Here is a 25,301-nt window from a genome sequence, read left to right as displayed (position 1 = left end):
ATTGAAAATAATATTAAATAATATTAAAATATATTGAAAATAAATTGTTTTTGCCTGGGATGACAAACATATTCACAATTCTATAACATCCATTTCCCCCAGGGTATGTGTGCATGGAATGAGACTCATTGTTGTCAATCGGGTAAAAGAGGTCCTTACCCGATTCAAGTTCGGTTATCGATACTATCGACTGGTTACGAGTGATGCGCGCCAAATATAACTTTTTTGAATGTGAGCGACAAGGATTTAAATGTTGTCAACCGGGCCATTACCGATTCAACAAATACGACGATTCCCTCAATTTCGATCTTCCGTCGAATATCAGCTATATGGAAGATTTAGCCATGCCCACATAATTGTATCCAATTAATGAACCTTTTTTTCTAATTGACTGGTTTATTTTAAATACTCGCTTTTATTGGATTTGGCGTAAAAAGAGGTTTTAGCGAAAATGGATATTCGACTTATCGATAAGGCCCTCAGAAATATACTGTCTCATTTTCAAAATATACCAAAAATATACTGACGAATTAAAGTTATATTTTACATATTCCTCAATTTTGATATTCCATCGAATAATTCTGGCTAACTAAAACCCTTAGTTTTCAAGATTCAACAAAAAAAAAACCAGTCGCAATGGTTGCCCATCCTGCGTCCATGTTGCGGGACATGCTACAGCAGCATTTATTGAAACGTTTTTTTGAAACGATTTGATACATACATACATATATCGTCTTGAAGAACATTTTTGCGATTTCCATTAGTTCAAAAGAAAATCCCTTGATTCCGTTTCAAAACCGTTTTAGTTACCACAACTGTTTTGATGTATTTGAACCTTTGGAAAAGGGTAGCCAACCACATGAAAAAAAGGTTTATATGGCAATATATCCAATCATATCAACCACCTTCAATTCGTTGACGATCTGTTCGCCTGGTATCGAGTTTCAAAATTTAATTAATTTCTTAATTTCCGCCAGCTTTAGCGATTAACAAAAATGTAGTGCATACTTTTGGGAGCTATGCAAATTGGGGAAAAATAAAAACAATATTAAAAAGGATACTAGATAGTACATACTGTATAGTATTTATCTTAATGCGACTTTATTATATACATATATATACATATGTAATATTAAATGAAAATTATTCCAATGTGATATCATGTATGAAATATATTATGTATAACATTTCTTCTTAGAGTACGGCAAAAGTCTTCAAAAACTGTCAGCCCCAAAAGTAATACACAATAAATTAAAATAAAGGAAATTGTCCACAAATGCCAGCAATCCGAAACTTATACATGAAAAATTTAATAATAAATGTGCACCCATGGATTAAAATCCGCAGGAACCATGTTTGCGACATGTTCGGTGTATATGGTTAGTGACATATGTAAGTCAGAAACCAGAAAATGCAACGCACGATTATTCGCTGCCATCTCTAGCTCACATTTGCGTTTTTGTCATTATTTGGTATTTTTTAGCACATTACTATGCTGTTTATAAGCGCAATCCCAAAACTTGCAGCCCTGGTGGGAGGGCGAGGGCTCGCTCCTCGCATTTTAATTAAATATGTGTTAAATTGCAATTAAACTACGTAATACGTAGAGAGCTTCATTGAGAAACGTGTGCGCCGCGTCATTGCGTGTTCGTCGTGTGTGTGCGTTGTGCGGCTGAGCCCCCAAGTGTTTGCTGAACGGTAGTGCCCGCCCCCAAAACGCTGTGTGCGTGTGTGTGATTGAATATGAAAAACGGAGGCAGAGACAGAGGTCAAAAGTGCACGTTGGCCAAACAAAAAGCTCCTTGTCCCAAAAAAAACAACGCAGTGCACCATTTGTGGGGCAAGGTCATATCGATGGATCAAATCGATCTGAAAATTAAAGTCCGTCAATCGATTTGTTGCATAGAGGAGGAGGAAAGGGAAAACATTTCTGTTAAGGCATTTGTATTGGTGCTGTCCGCTGCCGACGCTGGCGCCCGCAAATATGCTGCCTGCCTGCTCTGTCTCTCACTCGCTCTCTCTGGCAGCACATTCCTATGCTGATAAGACGCGCGTGTGCGAACGAGAGGGAAGTGCGTCAGCTGTTCAATGTTTTGATTGTGTGCAATCGCACAGGTTTGGTTTCCAGAGGCAGCTTCAAACGGTTCTTGCGGGCTGCTCTGCCGCTGCCGTGATCAGTTCTGTTCGTTGTTCGTGAAATGGAAAAGCCCCCATTGCTCCAGCAAGAGCTTCATACGCGATTCATTTGTTAAAATTCGTTGGGCGCGTGCTGACGGGAGAGTTATTCCGCGGAGAACCACAAGCAGCAGCGGAGGTAGAGAAAGAAGCAGAAGCAATTGAAAATTTTCATTATCGGCAATTGCCGCGCGTTGGCGCTACTGACGTTCGTGCTATCCCCTCCACCTCGACTGGTTTATAGTGAGTGTGTTTGTGTGTGTATGATTATTGCTATTATTATTGTGCTTTGTGACGCATATAACGGCAAAAAGCGGGGCGTGTTTACCATTAGAACGTGTATAACAGAGCCAGAGAGAGAGGAAAGCAGTGTTAGGTGTGAAAGCGAGCAAGAAGACAAGTAAGCAGTATCAGGAAGAAAGATGCTGAAGCAGTGTAGAAAGAGGAGTTAACAAGTGTTTATGATACAAGCAGTGTGAAATGAAGAACGTATGTAGAAGTTTGAAAGAAATAAAGCAGTGATAGGAGCTTCGTAGGGGGTAGTTAAGAAGACAAAAAGGCAGAAACCAGAAGAGCAAGCAGTTTGAAAGAGCGTAAATGGAGTAAAGAGTGTAAACAGTGTTAAATATGCTATCTATTAAAAAAGTGTTAAAGTGTCAATCAAATACACGCTTAAAAATAGCAAACAAATCAATGACTTAATCGGAAATTGTTTATAAACCAAAAAGAGCGTTAATTAGCCTTAAAAACAAGAACTAAGAAATATAAATAAAATATAAAAGTGCTAATAAACAAATGAAAATGCGCAGAATATATGAATATAGTATACCCAAGATAAAAACCCATCTATTGCCATCTCTAACCATCTCTTAAACCATTTATAGAGCTATGGAAAGTCCCCAAAACTACGAGCGAGAACCGTTAATTGCTATGAGAAACATTAAAAAACGATTAAGTGTGCCCAAACACAAGCAGTAGAGTCCCAGACAGACACGTTCCACACTAGCCAAAAGAGTGACCAGGACACAGGTTCCACAGCACCGAAAAGTGTACCCAGGTCACAGGCTCCACAGCTAAAAGTCAACCGTGTACCCCCGTTCCACAACATCCACAAACTATAAAAACAGTAAAAGAGAAAGGCTATACCATACCCTCCTCCTGCACTTTTTGCTGAAGATGATGCTGAATAAATACGAGAGCTATCAACGCACAAACCAAATGTTTCCGCATCAACAGCAGCAGCATCAGCTGCAACAACAGATGCAACAACAGATGCAACAACAGCTGCAGCAGCAACAGCAGCAGCAACAGTTGCAGATGCAACAGCAACAGTCGCTGTTTCCACACCTTCAATATGGACCAGGACCCACAGGATGCTCCCCAACCTCAGCGGATCTCACGGCGGCCGCCATACTGAAAGCCGAACGGGAATCGATCCACTCGGGCCAGTTTATGGTCTCACACTTCGAGGCCGAGGAGGCGCAAGATGATCTCGAAGACGACGGCGAGGTGAAGATGCTGGATCCAGAGGATCCCAGCTTGGACAAGCCCGGCTCCCCGGCCAACACCTGTCGCGACGTTCAGCTCTACGTGCCCCAGACAGTGGGCCACCATTTCAATAGCATGGACCAGGAGTGCGATGAGAACAGCATGAGCATGATCACCTCACATCTGGAGATCGAAACTTCACTCACCAAGCTCTTCAAGTGCATGAATCTGGCCTACAGGTGAGTCTTGTCGCCAGGTCTAGACTAGACATTCAATTTTCCCCTCCCACCAACAACACGTGCCACTGGCATAAAAAAAAATCAACGAAATATAGTTTCCCGCTCTGTTGTTTGGTTTCACGCGTACGCCGCGTGATAAAAAAATTGGGCAAAAAAAAACCACGAAAAAAAGCTGTGACAGCTTTGGTCGCATAATCGCGGGACAGCAGCGCTACCGGTGAATGCTCGGGTTACTTTTGGACCCAACTTCGCCTTAATCGCGTTTGTCCGCCGATCCGTCGTCTTCCCAGGTTCGAGGTTCTCCCATTACTGCAGACGTCAACGCAATAATTGCTAAAATACGAGTAATATCACAATAATACGATATCAAAAGTGATACGTAGCACAACAAAGTAATACAGAAACAGAAACCGATCTCACCCCAAAACTGATTCGAGTCGCAGTCAATGTACTCTTGCCACATAACCGCTGAGAACTTCTGGCAGGTGAAAATCCAATGAATGAAAGAAATTCTGAATACGGATATAGAATGGGATTGTAGGTGAGACCATCATTAATTTTAATGGAATAATGTACAACTTCTTTTAAAGAAACTCCTTGGGATGTGTTCTTCTTTTATTCGATTATCTTATTCTTAGTGACAAATATTAGAGGAGATTGTTCAACAAGTATCTGTAACATTTATAAAATTGAATGCTTTTTATACGCAATGCAACATATTGGTAAAAGATATCATTTCAATTCCAATCACCTTTTACGGGTATACAAAGAGTTCTTATAAAATTGAATTAGTTCTCAGTTGCTTTTCCCTTGCATAGTGTATTCGATCCGAATAAGTATAGAATTTCTGTGTCTGGCGACACAGAATGCCGTATCATTTTTGAAATTCCAACGCTTGGGTACACCGTAGAATATTTCTGGTTCATTCAGACCTTTAGTCATCCTCAAACATCGTACGTTCCACCGTCTGTTGGACCTATTTTTAACCCCATGTCCCGCCAAAGTCCCATATTTCGGGTTTCTTTAGCATTGTGTTTGTTTTTTTGTCTGCCATTTGGCATACGAGTATTTTATAGGGCCCTACGTCTCTTATCAGGCAGATAGTACGAATATTGAGCTATAGCGGGGCTTATCAGCAGCGTCCCAGCATTTGCACAGGACTTTTATTCAGGTTTACTTTTGTTTTATTTCGAAACAAACTGCGCTGTGGGGCAATACATTAGATAATGCGCAAAAAAATAAATAAAACTCTTACGCGGGTTGAAAGTATAGTTATTCGAGGGAAACATCGGGAACGGGCCTCCCCAATCGGATAGATTAGTAAACTATAGCCCGTAGGAATCACGGAATCAATGGCTAAGACTGCAGCAGATTAGAGGAGAATCGTAGAAAGACTTAATTAGCATTATGGTGGCCCAAAGAATTCCATATCACAGCCGCTAAATGCTTCAATTAAACGTACGCTCTCAACAGGTTTATTTTTACTAAACGGGGAAGCACGCCAAGTGGCACCAACTGGTGGTTCCACTCCGGGAGTAACTCCAAATATATTTGGTGGTTTTACGAGGCAATTCCATGGCTAGGAGTATCACAAAAACCAGTTCGGAGTGAGGAATGGAAGAGCTTTATTTGAAATTTCACAGGGAATATGGGATGCTCTTTCCTTTTAGTAGGAGAATAATCCATGGATAGTGGTATTAGATCTTTTAATAAATAGTAAATATAAATAGCAAATTAACAGTATCCAAGGAGATATCTTTAACACAATTTTAATCGGTTGAAGTCTGTTATTTGCCATAGAGCAACCAGAGATCTTAGCAGCATCTTGCCCGCACCATGTTTTTGGTGGCTCGAAAACTCGTTTGGCTTTCGGCCCAGACACAACAAAATTTACAATTTCATTAACCCAAAATTAAGTACCCATTCCCCAAAAAAAGGAAAAAAAACAAGTTCAAAGATTTATGTTTTAAAGAGCAGCAGACTGAACAAGAGGGAATATTCGGCTGCTCATCATTCAGGTCGATGACGCAGCATAGACAGTGGAATGGAATTTCCCTCATCACCGAAAACTGGATGTGTGCCAATGCTCTGTGGTTATATCATGTGCTCTCGTACAATACAGGAAGCAACGTCACTAGATAGTGCCGATAGATACAGATACTCGTATCAGAGAGTGGTGTGTCCGTCCCCCACAATGGGTGGTCGGAATGCAGGCTAGCAATTGTTGGGGGTAGAGAACCACTGCAGCTGATGTTTGTTTATTAACTCCTACTGAATGGATGAATCAGCGGCAGCAATAATAATCATAAACAAGCACTCGCAAGTGTCGTATTGATTAGAGGTTGTTTATTAAATTGATATCGATATGTATCCATTAATTGTTTTTCCTCTAGATTAACCTAAAGGCAGGGGTAAATCTTGATTAGAGCAGCGGATTTATGATACTTTTTGCATACTCGTACATACATGTACATATATGCGGAATTGTATAGATAGATTTCGCTTAGATTACAGGGGTTAGGGGTGCATCTATTCATAGACGGCAGTCTTTTTATTTCTATATTATTTATAAACAAATCGATTTGTTTATTGCAAACTGATTATTCAGACAGATATTGAAACCAAAAAGGAAGTGTTTGTTTTATTATTGTTGAAACAGATATCAAAGAGAGAGAGGAAGTTTTGTTTTGTTCCCGATGCAACCACATGTCGTATGAGTAATTTAACCCATTTTTCGATTGGGTTTAACCCAATATTCTGAAGTGTCTCTATCTATTTTGATTGCTGTCAGTGGTTATCAACGATTGTTATTTGCTTTTCTCGAGAATTTTTCTAATCATTTTCCTCTCTTTTCAGTCAAAAACTCACTTCTCCCAAATGGAATCACTTCAAGGGTGTGCGACTCCGTTGGAAGGACAAAATTCGCCTAAACAACGTCATCTGGCGCTGCTGGCATATGCAATGTGAGTAATTTATATTTAGATTTACATATACTTAAGTTAGGAAATATATTTTCAATGTGGAACGAATTTGCGTGGGCTTTGGGCTTTGACGGGGAGAAATAGCAGAAAAAATTAGCCCATAAATAATAAAAAATTGTTTTTAGAATCGGGGGAATCGTGTATAATAAAAGTGTGAAATGCTCAAATAGGGAATTTATTTTTGGATAAATTAGAATGTTTTATTGCTTGAAAATGAAAGCAACAACATTTTAGTTTTACATACCTTTTTCGAAGTTCCCTAAAATTCTATTTCAACACATCCGATCAGTAATCCATATAACATAGTATCATATCAGGAAATTAAAGACCATTTGTAGCCACTGTATGAATAGCTCCCATCCCTTTTTCCTTATCTGCTGCTCTTGATAGTACTCTTGGAAATGTTTTCCTCCAATTACATGGGCTGCGGCCCTCCCCCTTTGACCGCAGTCGACATTGGTAAAATTTTCCAAAATTAATTCTAAACCATTTTAATGTTTGTTTCCTTGAGCAGCACGACACGTGCCAAAAGTTACAACAGCAACAGACAAAAACAAAGCAGTGGAGAGCGAAGCGAAGCAAAGCAGACCAAAGCTAATCAGAGAGGGAGAGCATAGGCGAATGAAGCTTTCAAAGCACAAAGCGATCGCTCTTTATATTGCTCTCTCGTTTCGGCCCACACAATCCAGAGGGCGATGCCTGACAGGGACAGGGATAGGGACAGACATATGAATTACTTTATTTTGTTTGTTTTTTGTTTCGTTGCTGTCTGGAGAGTAGAGTTATCAACTGGTTTAGGGCAGAATCCCACTCCCCAGGCCAGACCAGACCAGACATCATCATTTATTGTCCAAGTACAAGTAGCGTTGCCAGGCGGCGGCCGACCGACCGCCACTGCGTTATCGGGGCCTTGGTCCCGTTATCAAAGTCTGGTCTCTCTTCCCCTCTCGTTTTTGTTGTCATTCCATTTAAATTCTAGTCGTATTTGGCCACTGCTTGATTTGGATCAGCAAAAAACATATGATTCCCGCGCTGATGTCTGGAGCACACTCTGGTCTGGCAATACTCTCAAAGTTTTTCCCGCTTTAGTCAGTCTGAAGTGTGGCGCAGACTACGGCGCTGCCAACGGTGCCGCCCCGTGCCCCGAGCTCTCAAGTGTCTCATTGATTAGCACCTCTGTTGTGCATACAATACATTCCCAACAAACCAAGAAGCCAAACCAAGAAACATTCATAGCAAATATCAGTATTCAGTATCAAAAGTTTACAAGTTCTCAAAAACAGAGCAAAGTCATCTTCGATTTGATTTTCGAAAATTTTCCGTTACATCATTGGAAGTGCGAGCGAGTGAGAGGTGGGCAGCGCGGCTTTACAACCCACAATTGAGAAGAGGGCGACCGATTATCTCTATCGTCGAACCCCAGATGTCGACGACAACGGAACGACAATCGACAGCGACAACGACAGCGACAGCGACGACAAAGGCAAATGGAAAATTTTATGTTTATTTATAAGAAACAACAACCTACAACAAGCCCAGCAACAGATATCATTTAGTACTTGATTCTATATAATTTTCAACCTATAATCTTTATGCTTCATAGCACTAGCAACCGCCAAATTGGGTGACATTGTATTTTCGGTGGAAAGACTTCCGAATTCCCTTTTATTATTTTTTTCAAAATATTCTGATCAGTTTTTCATTGGTTATCTCCCGTTTTACCTAACATTCAGCACATCCAACATTTCATTGACTTACTTCTCGTGACTATAGCTCTTGTGAATATCTTTTAAGTGACTTGACACGATTCCACACACCACAACTCCGGTTAATTTGCAACCTTCTTAAAAGATTTTGCTGGCCAAAAATTAATCTTTTCCCCTAATTTTTGTGTGGCTTTCATAACTGACAAGCCCCACTCTTAGATGTTGTTCTTGTTGCCTTTAAATTTACTGAAACTTGCACTCAGATACGTCAAAGAACTCTAGACATATCATTTAGGAAACACCATTATCTTTGTGGAAAAATTTCTGCTTTTAATAGGGTATCTTTTCTCAGAGATCTAAAAATAAATATAAGTAAAATACTATCACAATGTTTGTTTGGGGTATAAAAATAAAGACAAAATGCCTAAATGATATGTACAATAATTACTGATTATTATGTATGAATATAATCTTAGACAGGAGTAGTTTTTGGGGTTTATTATACATATGCCCTCAGAGATTCCACATATCCAAACCCTTTTAATCATAGCAGGTATCTACAGACTTGGAGCATTCTACGTTCGCTCTTTGCATCTTTTCTACCAAAAATGGGACTGTAAAACTGTTCAGGCCTGTATCTCGTTGATTTAACTTAGTGAATGATATAGATTTAATTGCTGTTTGCTCTGTTGTGAAATGCTTAGATACGTCACATGCCTCCATCCCCCAAAAATACAGAAAGAAGCACCAGAGATACAGATACTCGCGCACACGTTTTGGTGACAGCTTTTTGTCATCATCTCCGGGGGGAATATTCACTATCTCTCCGTAGAATCTTATCAACCTTTTTGTTACATTTGTACTTGTATTGTATTTCATTTTTTCTTTTTTTTTCAATGTATCTCCTGTACTAAACTGTGTTTTTGTGTGTTTTTTGCAGTCATACAAAAGCGTAGAACACCGGTGTGTCAATTCGCATCGCCGCTGGACGTTGACATACATAGTAATCCTCAAGTAAGTAATAGTCATAGTGACATCTGTGGACAGGTGGAGAGTGGATGTTAGTGTCCACAAAACAAGTTGGGGCATGTGTGCAGAATATCAGGTAATCGATAAGGTAAATGGGAGCAAAAAAAACCATAGTGATTGCAAAGAGAGACAGAAGAGAGAAAAAATGTTGCGACTTGTTTTAGTGCTACTTCCAGTACTGTTATTATCCTTAAGAAGGATTGTTCTATTAGGACTTTTATAAATGTGCGATAACTCCAACTTCAAGTGCCCCAATCGACCGCTTAGGAGGTGTTTCCACGTTTTGCACTGCTCTACTTCATGCACTCTTGAGTCCATTCCTTATCACAATCACCCTTAACAGTTTTACTATAGACTACGGCACAATATTTTTCTGTACCGAAGGGCACTTCCGCATGACGCGTCGAACTACTCCTGTCTTCTTCTATTCATATATTTTAGAGCGGTTTCCGGATCCTACTTTTGCCCCTCTCCTGATAATAATATCCCTAAACACTCGTATGGCTTAAATCGCAATATTTTTCTCGACTAATCATTATTAGTTAGCATCTACTGATTATTTTCTTGATTTCTGTTCAAAGCCACGCCGTTTCCTTTGCGCCACAATATTTATAGAAGTAGAGTAAAAGTCGTACGGGCAAGGTCGCACATACAGAAAGTAGAATAAACCAAAAAAATCCAATAGCAAACGAGGAATTTTGAGTTGCGTCCAGCGAAAGTAGCCAAAACGATAAGTACCCGCTGAGCGAAGATTGTACTCGTACACGTACTTTCGGGGGGTACTTATAATGAATCTCAGCCTATAAATAAAAGTGCCTGCCCCGCCGATAGGTTAACGATAGCTAAAAATACATCCCCAATAGCGTACCGCACTGACACTCTTATCACGTGCTGCTGTAGAGAGGGTCCCGGGGGATGGATGGTGGTAGGATGGTTGACTGTTGCTGACGTTGGGGTCCCGGGTCCCAGCTATATCTCTAACCATATCTCTCTCCCAGTCAATGGCGCACGACAATCGTACGACGATCACGCATCAGTCGAGTGATGTCCTCCTATCCTACCCTCGCTGGGGGTCGTGGTTTTGCGATAACTAAATGAGGAGATCCCGAAAGCAGAAATCACCATCCAAAGTCGTGTGCCTGATCAACGTCAGCATTTAGGGGTATTTATGACTGCGGATGATTGGCTTTTGACTGCTAGGAATTTTCAATTTATGATGGATATTATGCCACAGAAACGATCTATTGCGCTTAAATACTTGAGAGCTATATAAAGCGTCGGATTAACGTGAAATCGAGTATTCTGAAGTTTTGATCGACCGAGGAGCTCTGCTCCATGACGCGGGATAGGCATACAAGTTCAAAGTATACGAAATCTAAGGTGTTTAACAAGAACAAAGGATAATCCTACTGCCTCAACAAAAAAGGTTACGATTGGTTGTTTATCTTTTCTTATAACTATCATAGCATTAACCCTTGTTAGACATCCTTCAGATATACCATGAAAACCAACAGCAGTGTTGATCGAGCATTAACTTCCTCGTAGATCAAGAAAACGAGCAGTGCACGAGTATCAGTTTCTTTGCACAGTGTCCCCTCCATTTGTATAATTAGTAGAGATATTGCAAGAGCACCGCACACAAGCCCCTTACAACTGTGTGTAGTAGTATCTGCTAATTAGCTTATCAACACGAGCGTTTCTCTGTTTCGGTTTGGGTTTCGAGTGGGTTACTGCACTCGAAGGCACTGTGCTCTAGAGAGAGGGGCAAAGCCTCGCCGAACACACCCATTTTATAATAACAATTCCCATTGCTGTGATTTCTCGCTGTCGTTGTGTACCTGATACTCGACGATGTTGAACAACATGCAACCTCCTCCCGTACACCTGCCTCCGGTAGTCTTCCCTGGGGTATGTACTTCTCTCTCTGGGCGCGACTTTACCCTGTACCCCCAGTAAAAGATTTATCTTATCTTTGGTTTACAAGCTGTTTTCATTTGGCCAAGTTAGCGAAGAGTTAATAAAACAACGAAAACGTTCGTCAAGAAAGCTCGGCAGTTGAGAATTTTGTGACTGCTTTATGCTGGGGGCTTATTTTCTGTTTGCTTTCTGACAAAACAAATCAGTTTGCAAAAGTACACCTACCTGGGGAGTAGTCAGAATCAGAATCCGAATTGGAATCGAAATTGTTGGGACAATGTGCAAGGTATGTGGGGATTTATTACTTCCATCTTCCGCTCTCTCTCTCTCGCTGTGTCTCTACCTGCGGTTATCTCTGAGACGCTCGCAGATTAGCTTTAATCATTATTAAGTTTAGTACATACGTATTTGACATTTACTTTTGATTAGAAAATTAACAACACATCTATCTTTCTGTCTGTACCCCAAAAAACACACAAACCCGCACACAGACCGTTGTGCTTGAAGGCAAATACTGGAAACGTCATTCGGCCGTAATCAAAGCTGAATACAGAAAATGGCGCAAGAACTATAGATCGAAGGCAACGGGATGCTTAACCTATGATTCGGTAAGTTCTCAGAATTTGTTGATGGACTTTGTGGAGTTTTCCATTTCCTTGAACTGAACGAGTATGACCATGTACGTGAAGATTGCCGTGAAGAGCTGTAATCAATGGAGTACAAATTGTCCATTAACCTCTGGAATAATATTTTTATTGATGCACGAGTGTACCTTGAACAAAGTGCTCTTATCTAGAGCAAAGAATCCATAGGCTGTGAGAATGGGCTGCTGTCGTAGGTTTTTGAGTAAAAACTTTTCAATCTACGAGTGTATTTAGATAAAAGGAAAAAAGTTTACGGAAGAATGTTCCTTATTGCGCTTTGTTCTTACCATTCTATCCAATCCTGTCCCAGTTCTTGGTACCTTGGCCAATATCTTTGCCGTTTTGTTTGCCTGAAAGAAGAGGAATGGAAAATGTATTAGATTTAATGGACTATTCTATAAGAAAGCCTTTAGTTTTAAGTCTCACTTCCACCGTGATGCCGTTTGTGCGCAACATTAGGAACAATATTATCATCCAGGGTACATCCCAAAAGATGGATGTTAAGGCCATTAGTATGTACTGTTGGGGGCCATATTTGCCCTCCAGCACAGTGCTTATAAGAAAGAATGGACCCGCGGGGGAGAGGAGCAGCACCAGCGCCACAATGGGCAGCATAAGGAGACCGAAGCACTCGTTGAGTTCCCCCTCGCACAACGCCAGAAGCTGCTGTCTGCCACGAAGAGCAGAAATCTGTTGCCTGCCATGGAGTGAAAGAATCTGCTGTCTGCCACAGAAAATAGTTGCCACATCTAAGGAGGCTATTCCTTGGCGCAGCTCCTCGTTGTAGTGCGTCAATCCTGCTGCCATGATCTGCTTGAGGCACACAAAAAACACGAGCAGCAGGCAGAGAACCAGGAAGGCATACGTATAGAGCACAACATTTAATGTGAGGGCAATGGAATCCAGCCCCGCATGTCTATAACCATTGATGTGGTTCCCAAAAATGAGACCCGACAGAGCTCCATAGAGTACGAAGTTGTTGCGGAACTTCCGATCCACACTGCCGGCCAAGCACGTCCGATTAATGGTGAGCAGAGACTGCACCAACTCCATATGCCGATGACGCCTGAGGTAGAGGCACACGTAGAGCAACCACAGGACAACGCAGGAGCATCGAAAGATGACCGCCTCATAGAAGTTTCCCGTGCGATTGTAGACCTTCATACGAAAGCGTTCGGGCTGCAGATGCGCATACGCGAGGGCACCCGTTGTCCCAGAGAGAACTACTACGGTATAGACCTGAGCATAGCGCTCACACTCGGGAGTGGCCTGGAGCAGACACCGTTCCGTTTCGAACTGCCAGCACATCATGCCGAGGAATTTCAGGGCCCGGAGATACAGGCGCAGGTCCCGACACACAGACATTTCGCAACAAACTAAAGTAATCAAGGTAGTGGATATAACATTTCAGTGTGGTCTGTCTCGCCATCAAATGTCAATACCTTTGGATTAATTAATTAGCTAGATATGCGTACTGATTCGAGATTAATGGGTGGGGGAGGCACCTTCTACTCACCTCCCTTTGGACATTTGTAGTACCCATCGCGAGCACCAGCAGGGTCACCCAAGGCATGCTCCAGAATACACAAGTCAAAAACATAAAGGCAAAGCGCCATGGCGTACGAAAGAGGCCCTCGAAAAGCGTCGAAATCAGATAGAAAGGACCCGATGGTGTGGTCACTAGCACATATCCGGTTATGGGGAGCAGCAGGAGACCAAAGCAGTCGTGGATGTCCTCATGGCAGAGTCTTATAATCTGATTGTAATCACGGAAATCCTCATAGAACTCACGGCACTCGCGGGACAGCTGGCGACTTCCCAACAACTTTCGATTGTAGCACCTCAAACTGGAGAGGAGTATCCTTTGAAAGCTGACAAACAGGACCACCAGCTGTCCCATGAGCATGTATGAGAATCCATACTGGAAAAGGTAGATGGGAATGGACGTCGGCCGGACCTGCGCCCGCCAGTAGCCATGGCCATAGTTGATCATGCAGAGCACAAAGAGTGTCAGATGGATGCCGTACAAGGAGGATGACTGCGGATCCCTGAAGGCCCGGTTGAGGCGCAGCATTGTCTCCAAGAGACGAGCATAGCGACAGCGTCTCACGTAGAGCATTGTGTAGATCAGAGCTGTGGTCACGTTGCACGTCCGTATGTTGATCAAAGAATAGCAATTCCCCGTTGCATTGTAATTGACCATGAAAAAGTGTTGTGGCATGTAGGTGCAGTACGTTTGGATATTAAGCAGGATCCACAAGACTCCCCACAGATAGAAACGTGCCACGCGCTCTTCCGAAGGCGTCGAGGAGACAACGCATTTGTCGTAGTCGATGTGGAATCGAAAAACTCCCAGCAACCGAAGGGTTCGCAGGTGAGTCCGCAGATCCCCGAACGAGTGCATCCTCATCGAAGTGTGGCAATCAACTGATGAGCAGAGCCAGGAAAGGACTTTACTGTTTTCATTGGATAACTTACTCCAGGGATTGAGTGAATTGAATGAATAATGAATGTGTGTGGAGGGATGATTGAAGTGCACTCACTCAACCTTGAAAATGGAAGGCGAACCTCTTGGGGAAATGTTTGTTTAGTCATGGGCTGAGTCGATTCATTGCATGTGGATATTATTAAGTAAATTAAGAATTCACCTCTTTGCCCACCAAATCAGTGCGTAATGTCATCAGGAGGGCCACCACAATGGGTAGATTCCACAGGAGTGTGACTGCCAGAGGAATCAACAGATGACGCATCCCCACCAGCCTCGCATCGATCTCAAAGACAATCGTTACCATGAAGAACGGTGCTGCTGGTGCAGAGAACAGCAGGAATGCGATAATTATCGTCAGGACAAGTCCAAAGTCAGAGGTCAAACGTTGCTGGCAGACCCAAAGAAGGCGATTCCGTTGCAGCAAGCGGAGGCGACACAAGGTGGTGGGTAGCGGAGCACGCGAATGTACGGCAGCAGTCAGGTCTCGATTGTAGAGGCGCACAAGGCTGGCCACGATCTGCACCAGGCAAGTGTAGAACGCAATAACCAGCGCGATCAGCATATAGCTGAAGGACAGGAAAAAGAACAGCAGAAACGAGTGCAATGGATCGTTGTTACAGTAAAGCATTATCATCATCTGCAGCAGGCCCGTGAGCAGGACCTGGCTCACGAATAGGATGTACAGTCGAAGGAACTGTCTCGAATGGCAGTTCCCCAAGTCCACTCGATTATGGTAGAGCAACACCGACACCAGCGACAGGAAACTTCGACGTCTTAGGTAAAAATATGCGTAGAACAGGGACACCGTTAGGCAGGTGAGTCCATAGTTGGCCACATAATACACATTCCCCACATTAGTGTAGAGGGGGAGCTCGTACACCCGGGGTTGAACAATGGCATGGCCCAGGGCCAGTAGAGCAATGCATTGCGAGCATACAAGTCCTGCCAGTGCCAGGGTTTCATCAGTCCTCGAGGCATGTGTTCTGTATTCACTGTCGTGGGGCTCATGGGTAATGCAGAGGAGACCGAGGCACTTGAGACTGGACAAATACACGCGCAACTCGACACCGAGGGACATGACGGTACATAACGAACTGGCAACACAGGAGGTGCAGGTCCTTCTATGAATAAGGACCCCACAGAACAATCAATAAATAGATTGATCTTGATTTAGCTGCCATTAGTTTTGTGAGCATTCATGACGGTGAAATATTTACCCATTAAATAATTAAGGAATATGGGAGAGGCTCAATAGAAAGCCTCTCTGTGCAGACAGAAAAGGAAAAACTACAAAAACTTCTTCGACAATCGATGCCAACCAGACGCACATGCGAAGAGTGCGAAAGAGAAAACAAAATACATGTCGTGTGCATGCAGTTTTCCCAACAAAACATACCTGTAGAGCCACGCGATTGCTCATGAAGCTGGCGCCACAGGTCATCAATGAGGGAGTCAGCCACACCAGATAGCCCACTATCTGTACACATGGATTTCTGAGGGATGGCACCACCATGGCCAGATATATCACACCAGTCACGTCGAGAGAGGCAAACATCCAAGATAGCCAGGCAATGAAGCCATACACGAGACTGATCTCCACGTTGCACAGCAGGACCAAGCGATCGTGCATGTCCAGGCAGCCGCGAAGTCTCAGGACGTTCGCGGAGCCGAGCTTGGGATCCTGTATCTGTGAGATTATGAGGGAAATCTGCGACTGATTGGAGAGCAGGAGATGCCGCATCAGGTGGACCATGCAGCAGTAGGTGCCCATCGTGAAGCTGGTAACCAAATAGCGGATGGGGAATCCCAGGGCAGTGATCACGAACAGGCGCGTGGCATCCGACAGCCACTCAAGGACGCAGATCTTGACGAAGTTGTACAGGTAGAGCATATTGGAGATGATGATTATCCAGAGGAGACGTTTGGGTAGCTGGAACCGGAGATGTTGCAAGTGTTTCCTGCGATAGAACTCCAGCTTGCGAACGATGCGCAGATGGGGGGCCTGCAGCCAAATGAGCCAGGCATTCTGCACCAGAAGCATTCCCAGGGCCAAGAGCATCACCAGGCGATCAAAGTGATTCCCGGTCTGGGTCATTTCTTCCTTGAAGGCGTGATTCCAGTAGAGCACCATTATGGCGATGCAGCCGATGAGATACGTCTGCACGGCAAAGTGCACCACATAGCAGATGAGGCTGCGACGCAGCCAAAATCTCTGCTTTGAGAGGTTGTAGTCGATGCAGAAGATGCCCAAGTAGCGGCAGATCTTGTAATACACACAAAGTTCCCCAGACGGAGGGTCCTCCATGACGAAGGACGACTGACTAAAGACTGAACGTGGTCGAAGGAGTAGGCCGATGGATAGACCCTAACATTACCTAACATTACCCAAATTGTGTTTTCTTTGGACTGTTTTGATTTCCTGAAAGCCGCAAAGTCAATAGACTGTCAGTCAGGGAAGCGTAGCCCCCCAAGGACTCACCTGATTGGACAAATCGTTAATCATCAATGGGAGGATGAGGTAGACGAGCATTGGCGAGATCCAACAGACAATCCTTGCCAGCTCCTGCATCGAACGAAAGCCCTCCAAGGTGCTCACATAGGCTATCAAAACGCATTCCATGACTTGGTACAAAAAGAGGAACAGCAGCACGCCGCCGTACACTTGCACGAATTCCCCTTGGGACAGCATCAATATCTCATCGTGGAGCCGCAGACACCGAGCCAGGGCTCCTCGAGAGATGCCAGATGGATCCCCCAGGAGCACCTGCAGAAGTTCCCCCTGAACAGCTAGGAGTCTCTGCAGGACACACACCATGCTGCTGTACAAAGTGAACTGAAAATTGGCGCACAACAAACGCAAAGCAAAGGCCAGGAGAGTTAGGATATGGGAGAGCTTCATGCCGGAGAGCCAAATGTTGGAGCCAAATGACCCGATCATCATGGCGTACCAAAGGCACACCGCAACCCACAGGCGGTACACCCATCGAGGCTGTCCCAAGGCGAGAGTGCTCACTTTTAGAAGCCGCATCACCTTGGAGAGTCGACGCAGGAGAGTCACTTGGGCTTGTTGGTGCGCACGGAACCACAGATTGGCCAGGAGTTGGGTAACCGAAACAGTCAGTATCACCGCGTGATCGTAGATGTTTCCCGTCAACGAATTCGTTTGCATGTAGTTCACGGATTCAGCCAATGCTGACACAAAAGCAGACACAAATATCACTGCCACAACGAACTGCAGCCCGTAGGAAACGCAGGTGCCATGAAGCGTATATCTCTGTTGGTGTTGGGAGTAATCCAAGTTTGAGAGGCCCAGATAGCGTTGATAATGGAGGAACTTTAGCAGTTTCATTGTGCTTAATGCGTTAGTTCAACTGCAAGACTGAAAACACCATCCTGCAAGTCCTTAAACTGAAAATTCTACTCGAAAAGAGGCCATTCGCCAGCAATATCTTGTATTGCACATCAGTAAAGCAATTAGTTAATACATCTAGGATATGTGTTGGTATTTCTAATTAATTAAAGAGTTATTGTGGTGGTTTCTCTCTCTCTCTATTATGAAAGGATGGGGTAAGGTGTGCAGAGTGGACGCAAGAGTTCCTGGAGGACTCACCTGATTGCTCACATCGTTGACCATCAATGGCAGGATGAGATACAGGAGCATTGGCGACAGCCAACCGGACATCGTTAATGTCGTCCTAAGGTTAAGGGACCCCTTCAAAGTGCTGACATAAAATATCAAAACACATTGCATCACTTGATATAAAAAGAGGAACAGCAGGACGCCGCCGTAGACTTGCACAAACTCCCTTTGACCGAGCATCAGGATCTCATCGTGGACACGCAAACTTTTGGCCAATGCCTCCAAAGGAATGGGATGTGTGTCCACCAGATTCTGCAGTTCTTCCGCCTGGGCACGGAGCAGTCTCTGCAGGAGACACACCATGCCGCTGTAGCAAGTATATTGGAAATTGGCGGACATGACGCGTAGACCGAAGCCCAGGAGGGTCAAGGCATGGCTGAGCTTTGGCTTTGCTAGCCAAAAACTGGCCGCAAAACTACCCACCATGTAGCCATAGAAAAACCAAGTGCCGACCCACAGGCGGTACATCCGTCGGGGAGTGGAAAGGGCTACGGTATCCACCTGCAGATGCTCCTTAACTTTCGACAGTCGCTGGAGCAGTGCCACTTGGGTCTGCTGCTGCGAACGGAACCACAGATTGGCCAGAAGCTGCGTCACGGAGGCAGTCATCATCACTGCATTATCGAATATATTGCCCGTCATCGAGCCCGTGTTTATGTAGTACAGGGGTTCCGATAAAGCTGCCACCAGGGCGGAAAAGAACGTTCCTGCCACCAGGAACTGTGCGGCATAGGAATACCAGGTGGCATGCAGCCAATAGCCGCGCCCCGCCTCGGAGTAATCGAGGTCCGAGAGCCCCAAGTAGCGTTGGTAGTGCAGAAAGGTCAGCAGAAGCTTCTGCCCCATGGTGACGCGTGTTTTAGGCCTCAATTCGAGCGAAGGACTGAATACTTTTTCGTGGTATGAAGCCACGACAGGCCTGTTTCGAACATCATTAATATCACAAATATTGATTCCAATTCAATAATAACCAAGAGATTTCTATCAGCTACACCTTTGTGGCTTGGATTAATGAGATTTTCTTGGGCTTTTATCAGAGTATAGAGAACCATATCGACTGAAACCGAGTTCTAGTTGGATATCTATATGAGTTACTCAGTGTTTTGATTGCCAAATGAATTAAAACGCCATTTCCTGATAAGTAGTCTATCAGCTTAAGGCATTTCAAAGTTAATTTAACTTTTATCGCCAGGGCTTTAAATGGCGCAAACATTTGGTAAATCCCTAGACAAGCATTTCTATCATTTGAGGAAAGTATATGTGACATTTGAGCAATGGTTATAAGAGCAAGAACCTGTACAGCACTCACCTCTTCGTTCAATGGAGTCACAGATGCACAAACATTGAGTCACGACCTTGATGTGTCCAAAGGTGATGCAGCAGGAGAGTAAAGACAAAAACGACACTTAGATGGAGTTTAAACAGCAAAACGATCTCATCACGGACCTTTAGATGATGGGAGATGATTCTTCTGAGGTTATTTGTGTTTTGTTTGAGAAGTTCCTTTGTCAACTCCCGATTAAACCTCAAAATACAAATAATTCGATATACGAGTGCCAAATAGGGGATTCTAAGAAAGTTACAGATAACTTTATAGATGCAATACGTGCTCCATGTGGAGATTGGTAATCAAAAACTGAAGGTAGCCAGGAGATGGGCAGCCAAGAGGGAACATGTACCTCTGGAGAGACGTTGCACCTCAATTAGGTGGCTCATCTGAGTGTCCTGCATCCCCGTCCTCGAGAAGAACGGCAACAACAGAGTGGCTAGCCTCTGGCAGCTCCATGAAACCACTGAACTTTGATTCTACCAATCGGCAAACAAAATGGAATTGCAAACCCAGAATCTGCCAACGACCTCACAGAATCGATTGTCTATTCTTTGGACATTTATTGCTATTGCCACTGAGAGGTTTCGATAGACAGGAGATCTTTTGTGGGGCAATATATAGATAAACCCTTGATGTTGAACCCTGAAATTAATTTTAAAAAATAAAGGACGTTTTGCACTCACCTCCACCTGCAGTCGAATGCTCCATGCGGGCATTGCAGAGTAAAACATGGTGGGAAATATGCATAGCACAATTGCACCGCATGTCAACAGCTCAAACCACTCCAATGACAATATATAACCAAAGGAGGCTGTGCTCAGCACGATGTAGAGCATCTGCAAGGCCAGGGATCCACCAAAAATGTAGTTGATATCCGTTTCGCAGAGCAAATGGATCTCATCGATCGCGCAGAGACTGCGAGCTAGCTCCCTTTTATTGTTAGACCTTAAAGAACGCTCAATGCGACGACGGTGGGCCATTAGGATCTGTTCCATTCCAAAGATGATGGCCGTGAAGAAGGTGATTAGATAGTTGTAGTACGTGTGTCGCAGGATGAAGGTCCCATAAGGTACCAGACTGACTAATTCTAAGCCCGTAAGTGTGCAGGCATACAACAAACACGACAAGACGATGCCCACGCTGGAGATCAACCACAAGCGGAGGAGCCAGCGTGGGATGGTCACCACTTGATGGCACACTCTGGCCATTTCCTGGAGTCGATTTAGAAGCCGCACCTGGCGACCCTCATGCAGTCTCATCCACACGAGCAACCAAGATATAGACAGGGGCTCCAGGACCTCCAGAACATGGGCAAAGTGGTTGGCCACTCCCGTGTGGGTTGCCTCAAATTTGTGGTCCCAAAAGATGATGAAGACTCTGCAGGTGAACACAACGACGCCTTGCAGTAGCCAAAACTGGAAGAAAGTGCCCCAGTTGGGTCTCAGTTTGCAGCAGTTTCCATTCTGGTCTTCAGTGTCAACGGTTGTAAGGCCCAGGCGACGCTGATACTTCAGCAAGTCGTGCAACGCGTCCCGCATGTGTGTGTGGCAGGATGTCGCACATCAGACTGACGGAACGTCGACAGAAATTATTTATAAAATTAAAGTACACTGGCATATCTCCCAATATCTCTATTGAAACATCAGCTAATTAGTCTGCGGTCTCCTTCCTTTTTTTATCGTTATTTTGTAGAAGAGCGAATTGGACTTTCTGGAATGGTCACCGCTAAACGATAGGAACTTGATGCCCGACGACTGGACTACGGATACATTGTTCTCGGCCATAAATGTACCATTTCCCTTTCCGGACTCAAGAGAAATTGGTAAGACATTAGCCCAGAAATTTATGAATAAATTGTAGCAAATGTCTCATTCTTTCCAGCACGTGGAGCAGGCATTGCGGACTTTATTCAACCCAGTTTGGGGCCATTGCAACCGAATTTAGATGACATCGACATTACCTTCTCAGGTGAGTCGCTGGCTGTTTCTATAAGGAGTATATTTCATGGTTATCCCTTCATTCACTTAGATCTGCTACCCACCACACGCTTGCCACCCGTTCCGGAGGAGGGAACCGATGCGGAGATGCTCAAGAACGATGACTACTGCCTGCCAGCGATTGTGGGTGCACCGCATACCCTCTACTCCCACGTCAGCCTGATGGATGGCGGTGGTGGGGGCGGCGGCGGAGGCGGCGGCAATGTGGATGCCAATATGCTGGAGCTGAACACCCCCATCAATACGATGTCCTACAATGAGTTGGAGCACCGTTTCACGGCTTCACGACAGACGCAACAACAGTCGGCCAACGACTCTCAGTTGATGGGAGACACTTCTGGCTCCGTGTCGGGTCGGATGGTGCATGGTGGCAAGCACTTTGGAGTCCTCAACAGCAACAACGATGGCAGCAATCGGTGCGTGATCAATGGACGCGTGGCCAAGAGCACACAGCGTCCGTTCCGCAGAGAGCCGCACAACTATGACAAGGCTCAGCCGACGCTTCATCAGACTACAATCTATCAGCAGATGCTGGCCGAGCAGCAGAAGAACCAGCAGCATCTTGGTGCAGGCGTTGTGTTGCAGGCGGCCACATATCAGGCAGGGCAACAACAGCAGCAGCAACAACAACAACAACAGCAGCAGCAACAACAACATTTTCCTACGCAACAGCCAAACGCTTTCAACAATCAGAGTTTCCTGAGCAGCTACACGGACAACTACCAACAGCAGCCGCATCAGCAGCAGATCAGCGTGAAGGCGGAACCTCTGCAGACGGATGTGATGTCATTGCTGAACGATGGCGGCGGCGGCGGCGGCTACAACTCGATCGGCTACAAGCCCTATCCTCAGTTCAAGAAGTCCGCCTCGGCAGGGTCATTTCTCAATGTACCGCGACTGCCACAACAACAGCAGCAGCAGCAACAGGGATATCTGCAACAGGACCAGCAGCAGCAAATGCATCAGCAGCAGTCGCTTCCTTTGGGTCTGCAGCTTCTGCAGTTGACTCGCCAACAGCAAGTGAACAACAACCAACAGCAGCAGCAGCAGCAGCAATCCACTGTGGCAAGTTTGTTGCAACAACAGCACCAACAGCAGCAGCAGCAACAACAACAACAGCAACAACAACAGCAGCAACCTCCTGCTGTCAGCACCGCCACATGGGTGACTCCCAACACCGTCTTGCCCAAGGAGATCCATCGCTCCAATAGCCTGCCATTGAATGTGTCGCTAAACAAACTACACGATGCCCGCATCCAGCAGCTCACAGTCCACGAACAGCCCTTTGCCGTGCCCAAATATCACGCCAAGGGAAAGTCCCGTGTGCGCAGCAATTCGATGCACCAGCAGTCGGTGGTGGCTGCTGCCGGAGCAGGTAGCTCGCCTGCCAGCGCCCACAGTTGCAGCAATCTGCTCGTTACACAGCAAATGCAACAAGCCACCAGCGATCCCATGCTCAACAGCACTCTGGCACAGCTCCTGACATCGAGTAAGTGGCCCACAACAAAACGCAGATCCCGTCATTTGCTAATCTGTTTACCCCTGTCTTTAGATACACGCCTGCAGTCAGCGGTGGCAAACAGCTCGCAACAGTCAAGTTCTTCTTCCGGCAGTGCCATAGCCACGACCAGCAACAACAGCTGCACCAACGTGTCGCCGGCTCATTATGCTGCCGCCTCGACGCCATTGTCAGTGCCCGTGCCCGTGCCAGCGCAGCAACACTCACCAAAGAAGTCCGCCTCATTGCCCATGGTGATAGCAGCGCATCCTGCCCAGCACAGTCCTCCGGGTGGCCTCGGTAAAATTCACGGTTTTGGCGGATCCAGCAACCTGAGTCTATCGCCAGACTCGCCGTTTCACGAGTCGCAGGGCTCCCCGCTCTCGCCATCGGCAAAGTATCAGCCAAGGGACACACAGCGCCGTGCCGGCCACATACATGCAGAGCAGAAGCGACGCTATAACATCAAGAATGGCTTCGACACGCTGCATGCGCTCATACCACAGCTGCAGCAGAACCCCAATGCCAAGCTGAGTAAAGCGGCCATGCTGCAGAAGGGAGCGGACCACATAAAGCAGCTGCGACAGGAGCGCAATGTCCTCAAGGACAAGATCGAGGCGCTGCGAATGGAGAGAGATGAGCTGAACAACTCCCTAACGTAAGAAACATCTTGTTTCTATTTTAAATTTAACTAACGATTTCAATTGTATATCTGCAGGCACCTCCACTCGATTCTTCCTGCAAATGGAGCGCCTGTGACCCGGCAGGGCACAGAGCACGTTCGCCAACTCTATGAGATCTATGTGCGATACAATACGATGAACGATTGGAAGTTCTGGATCGTAAGTAGATGGCATGCCTATGCCTATGAATACCTATTTAAATATTCGCTTTCCTTTTTAGTTGGGTCTCATTTTGGAGCCACTGCTTGCCTCATACACCTCAACCGTCTCGAGTGCCAGTCTCGATGAGCTGCGTCGCACCGCCTTCCTCTGGGTGGATCAGCACTGCTCACTTATTGATCTGCGACCCGGTATGCATGTCGCCTCCATCTCTGGCCAAAGAAATCACTGACACATTTATTCCTCCTCTGTTAGCTGTTACGAACAAATTGAAGTACCTATCCATGCACACGGACATTGTGTCGGAGCCGCCCAGCACGTTGCAGGAGGAGGTGGCAAAAGCCCTACAGAACTCAAGTGGCCAGCATCCCAATCTGCATGGCTCCTAACCGTTCCTGCTGCTGCCCGTGATATGAATTTATTTAATTCGGTCTTTTATTTTAAACAAAGAACTTTAACAAATTGTTCGGCTTATTTGCTAGCCAAAGTGCAGCATGCATGAATTGTACAAAATGCGAATTAGGCAGATTTTTATACGAGAGTTTCGGCAGCCAGCGGCAGTTGACGCAGTGCAGCAAATAGTGCCTACAATCTATGACTTAAGAGTAAAATAAACAAACGATTTTACAAGTTTTTGACATGAGCTGTGTTATTATTATATTATTATTATTATCCTGCAAGGATATTTTTTCCGATCCCAGATAGACTCTATCAAATAAGGGATATTTTTCCGAACACAAGAAGCCGTGGCACGCCTAAATTGGCCCAAAAATAGCCGAGAAATCGAAATGGGAATGTTAGAGTCCTTTTCCGAGGATCAAAGATATTTTTCTGAATACATTAAGTCATGGCACGCCCAGATTGTCCCACAAATAAGGGAGAACAAAAGATATATATGACTGGAAGCAATATCCTTGACTCTTGGTCCTTGATAAGGACTCTATAAAATTAGGGACTTTCTTTCGATTACAGAAAGCCATGGCACGTCCTGATTGGCCAACAAATATAGGAGAACAAAATAAATATATGATTGGTGAGGTATAAAATCGAGGATTTTCTTCCGATCACAGGAAGCCGTAGCATGCCAGGATCGGACGACAAATAAAGGGTAAAATAACAATACAAAACTGGCTTTTTGTTGTAATTTACTGTTGTTGTTGTTCTCCATTGTTGTACTACAACAACCCTGAATTTGCGAATGCTCAAATGGCAGAAAATTACAAATTTCAGATCTGGGATACCAGGCGAACAGAAAACAGCAGAAAGCTACTTTAGCGAATGTAAAATGTGTTGCATACTTTTGAGGTATACAAAAAGCTGAGTTGCT

The 25,301-nt window shown here is 44.8% G+C and overlaps 4 protein-coding genes across 7 annotated transcripts; 1 reads left to right on the top strand and 3 right to left on the bottom strand.

The window, feature by feature from the left end:
* Positions 1-1,578: 1,578 nt before the first annotated feature.
* Positions 1,579-24,612, top strand: LOC6596596 (putative uncharacterized protein DDB_G0291608). Of its 3 annotated transcripts, none has more exons than XM_026987997.1 (12): positions 1,579-1,698; positions 3,060-3,902; positions 6,759-6,865; positions 9,530-9,603; positions 12,027-12,143; positions 21,330-21,459; positions 21,519-21,605; positions 21,666-23,123; positions 23,187-23,790; positions 23,851-23,974; positions 24,036-24,165; positions 24,230-24,612. In XM_026987997.1, exons 2-12 carry the CDS (start codon positions 3,352-3,354, stop codon positions 24,361-24,363), a joined length of 3,516 nt encoding a protein of 1,171 aa, XP_026843798.1. In that variant the 5' UTR covers positions 1,579-1,698; positions 3,060-3,351; the 3' UTR covers positions 24,364-24,612. The 3 variants fall into 3 exon arrangements, with proteins under 3 accessions (XP_026843798.1, XP_026843799.1, XP_026843800.1); XM_026987998.1 differs by lacking the exon at positions 1,579-1,698 and adding an exon at positions 2,105-2,418; XM_026987999.1 differs by lacking the exons at positions 1,579-1,698; positions 3,060-3,902; positions 6,759-6,865; positions 9,530-9,603 and adding an exon at positions 11,798-11,821.
* Positions 12,152-17,036, bottom strand: LOC6596598 (gustatory and pheromone receptor 39a). 2 transcript variants are annotated; one of them, XM_026988001.1, is made up of 4 exons: positions 16,064-17,036; positions 12,467-12,529; positions 12,308-12,397; positions 12,152-12,238 (listed from the first exon to the last, which is right to left on the bottom strand). In XM_026988001.1, exons 1-4 carry the CDS (start codon positions 16,970-16,972, stop codon positions 12,152-12,154), a joined length of 1,149 nt encoding a protein of 382 aa, XP_026843802.1. In that variant the 5' UTR covers positions 16,973-17,036. The 2 variants fall into 2 exon arrangements, with proteins under 2 accessions (XP_026843802.1, XP_026843801.1); XM_026988000.1 differs by lacking the exon at positions 16,064-17,036 and adding an exon at positions 12,606-13,561.
* LOC113565404 (gustatory and pheromone receptor 39a-like) lies at positions 13,633-15,038 on the bottom strand. The gene has a single exon (XM_026987291.1). It carries the CDS (start codon positions 14,587-14,589, stop codon positions 13,633-13,635), a length of 957 nt encoding a protein of 318 aa, XP_026843092.1. The 5' UTR covers positions 14,590-15,038.
* Positions 17,028-18,016, bottom strand: LOC113565403 (gustatory and pheromone receptor 39a-like). Its single transcript, XM_026987290.1, has one exon. It carries the CDS (start codon positions 18,014-18,016, stop codon positions 17,117-17,119), a length of 900 nt encoding a protein of 299 aa, XP_026843091.1. The 3' UTR covers positions 17,028-17,116.
* Positions 24,613-25,301: the final 689 nt, after the last annotated feature.

The sequence above is a fragment of the Drosophila persimilis genome, unplaced genomic scaffold (genome assembly GCF_003286085.1).
Source record: "Drosophila persimilis strain 14011-0111.01,24,50 unplaced genomic scaffold, DperRS2 tig00000124-arrow-pilon, whole genome shotgun sequence".
Lineage (NCBI taxonomy): Eukaryota > Metazoa > Arthropoda > Insecta > Diptera > Drosophilidae > Drosophila > Drosophila persimilis.
This window is presented reverse-complemented; position numbering and strand designations above follow the sequence as displayed.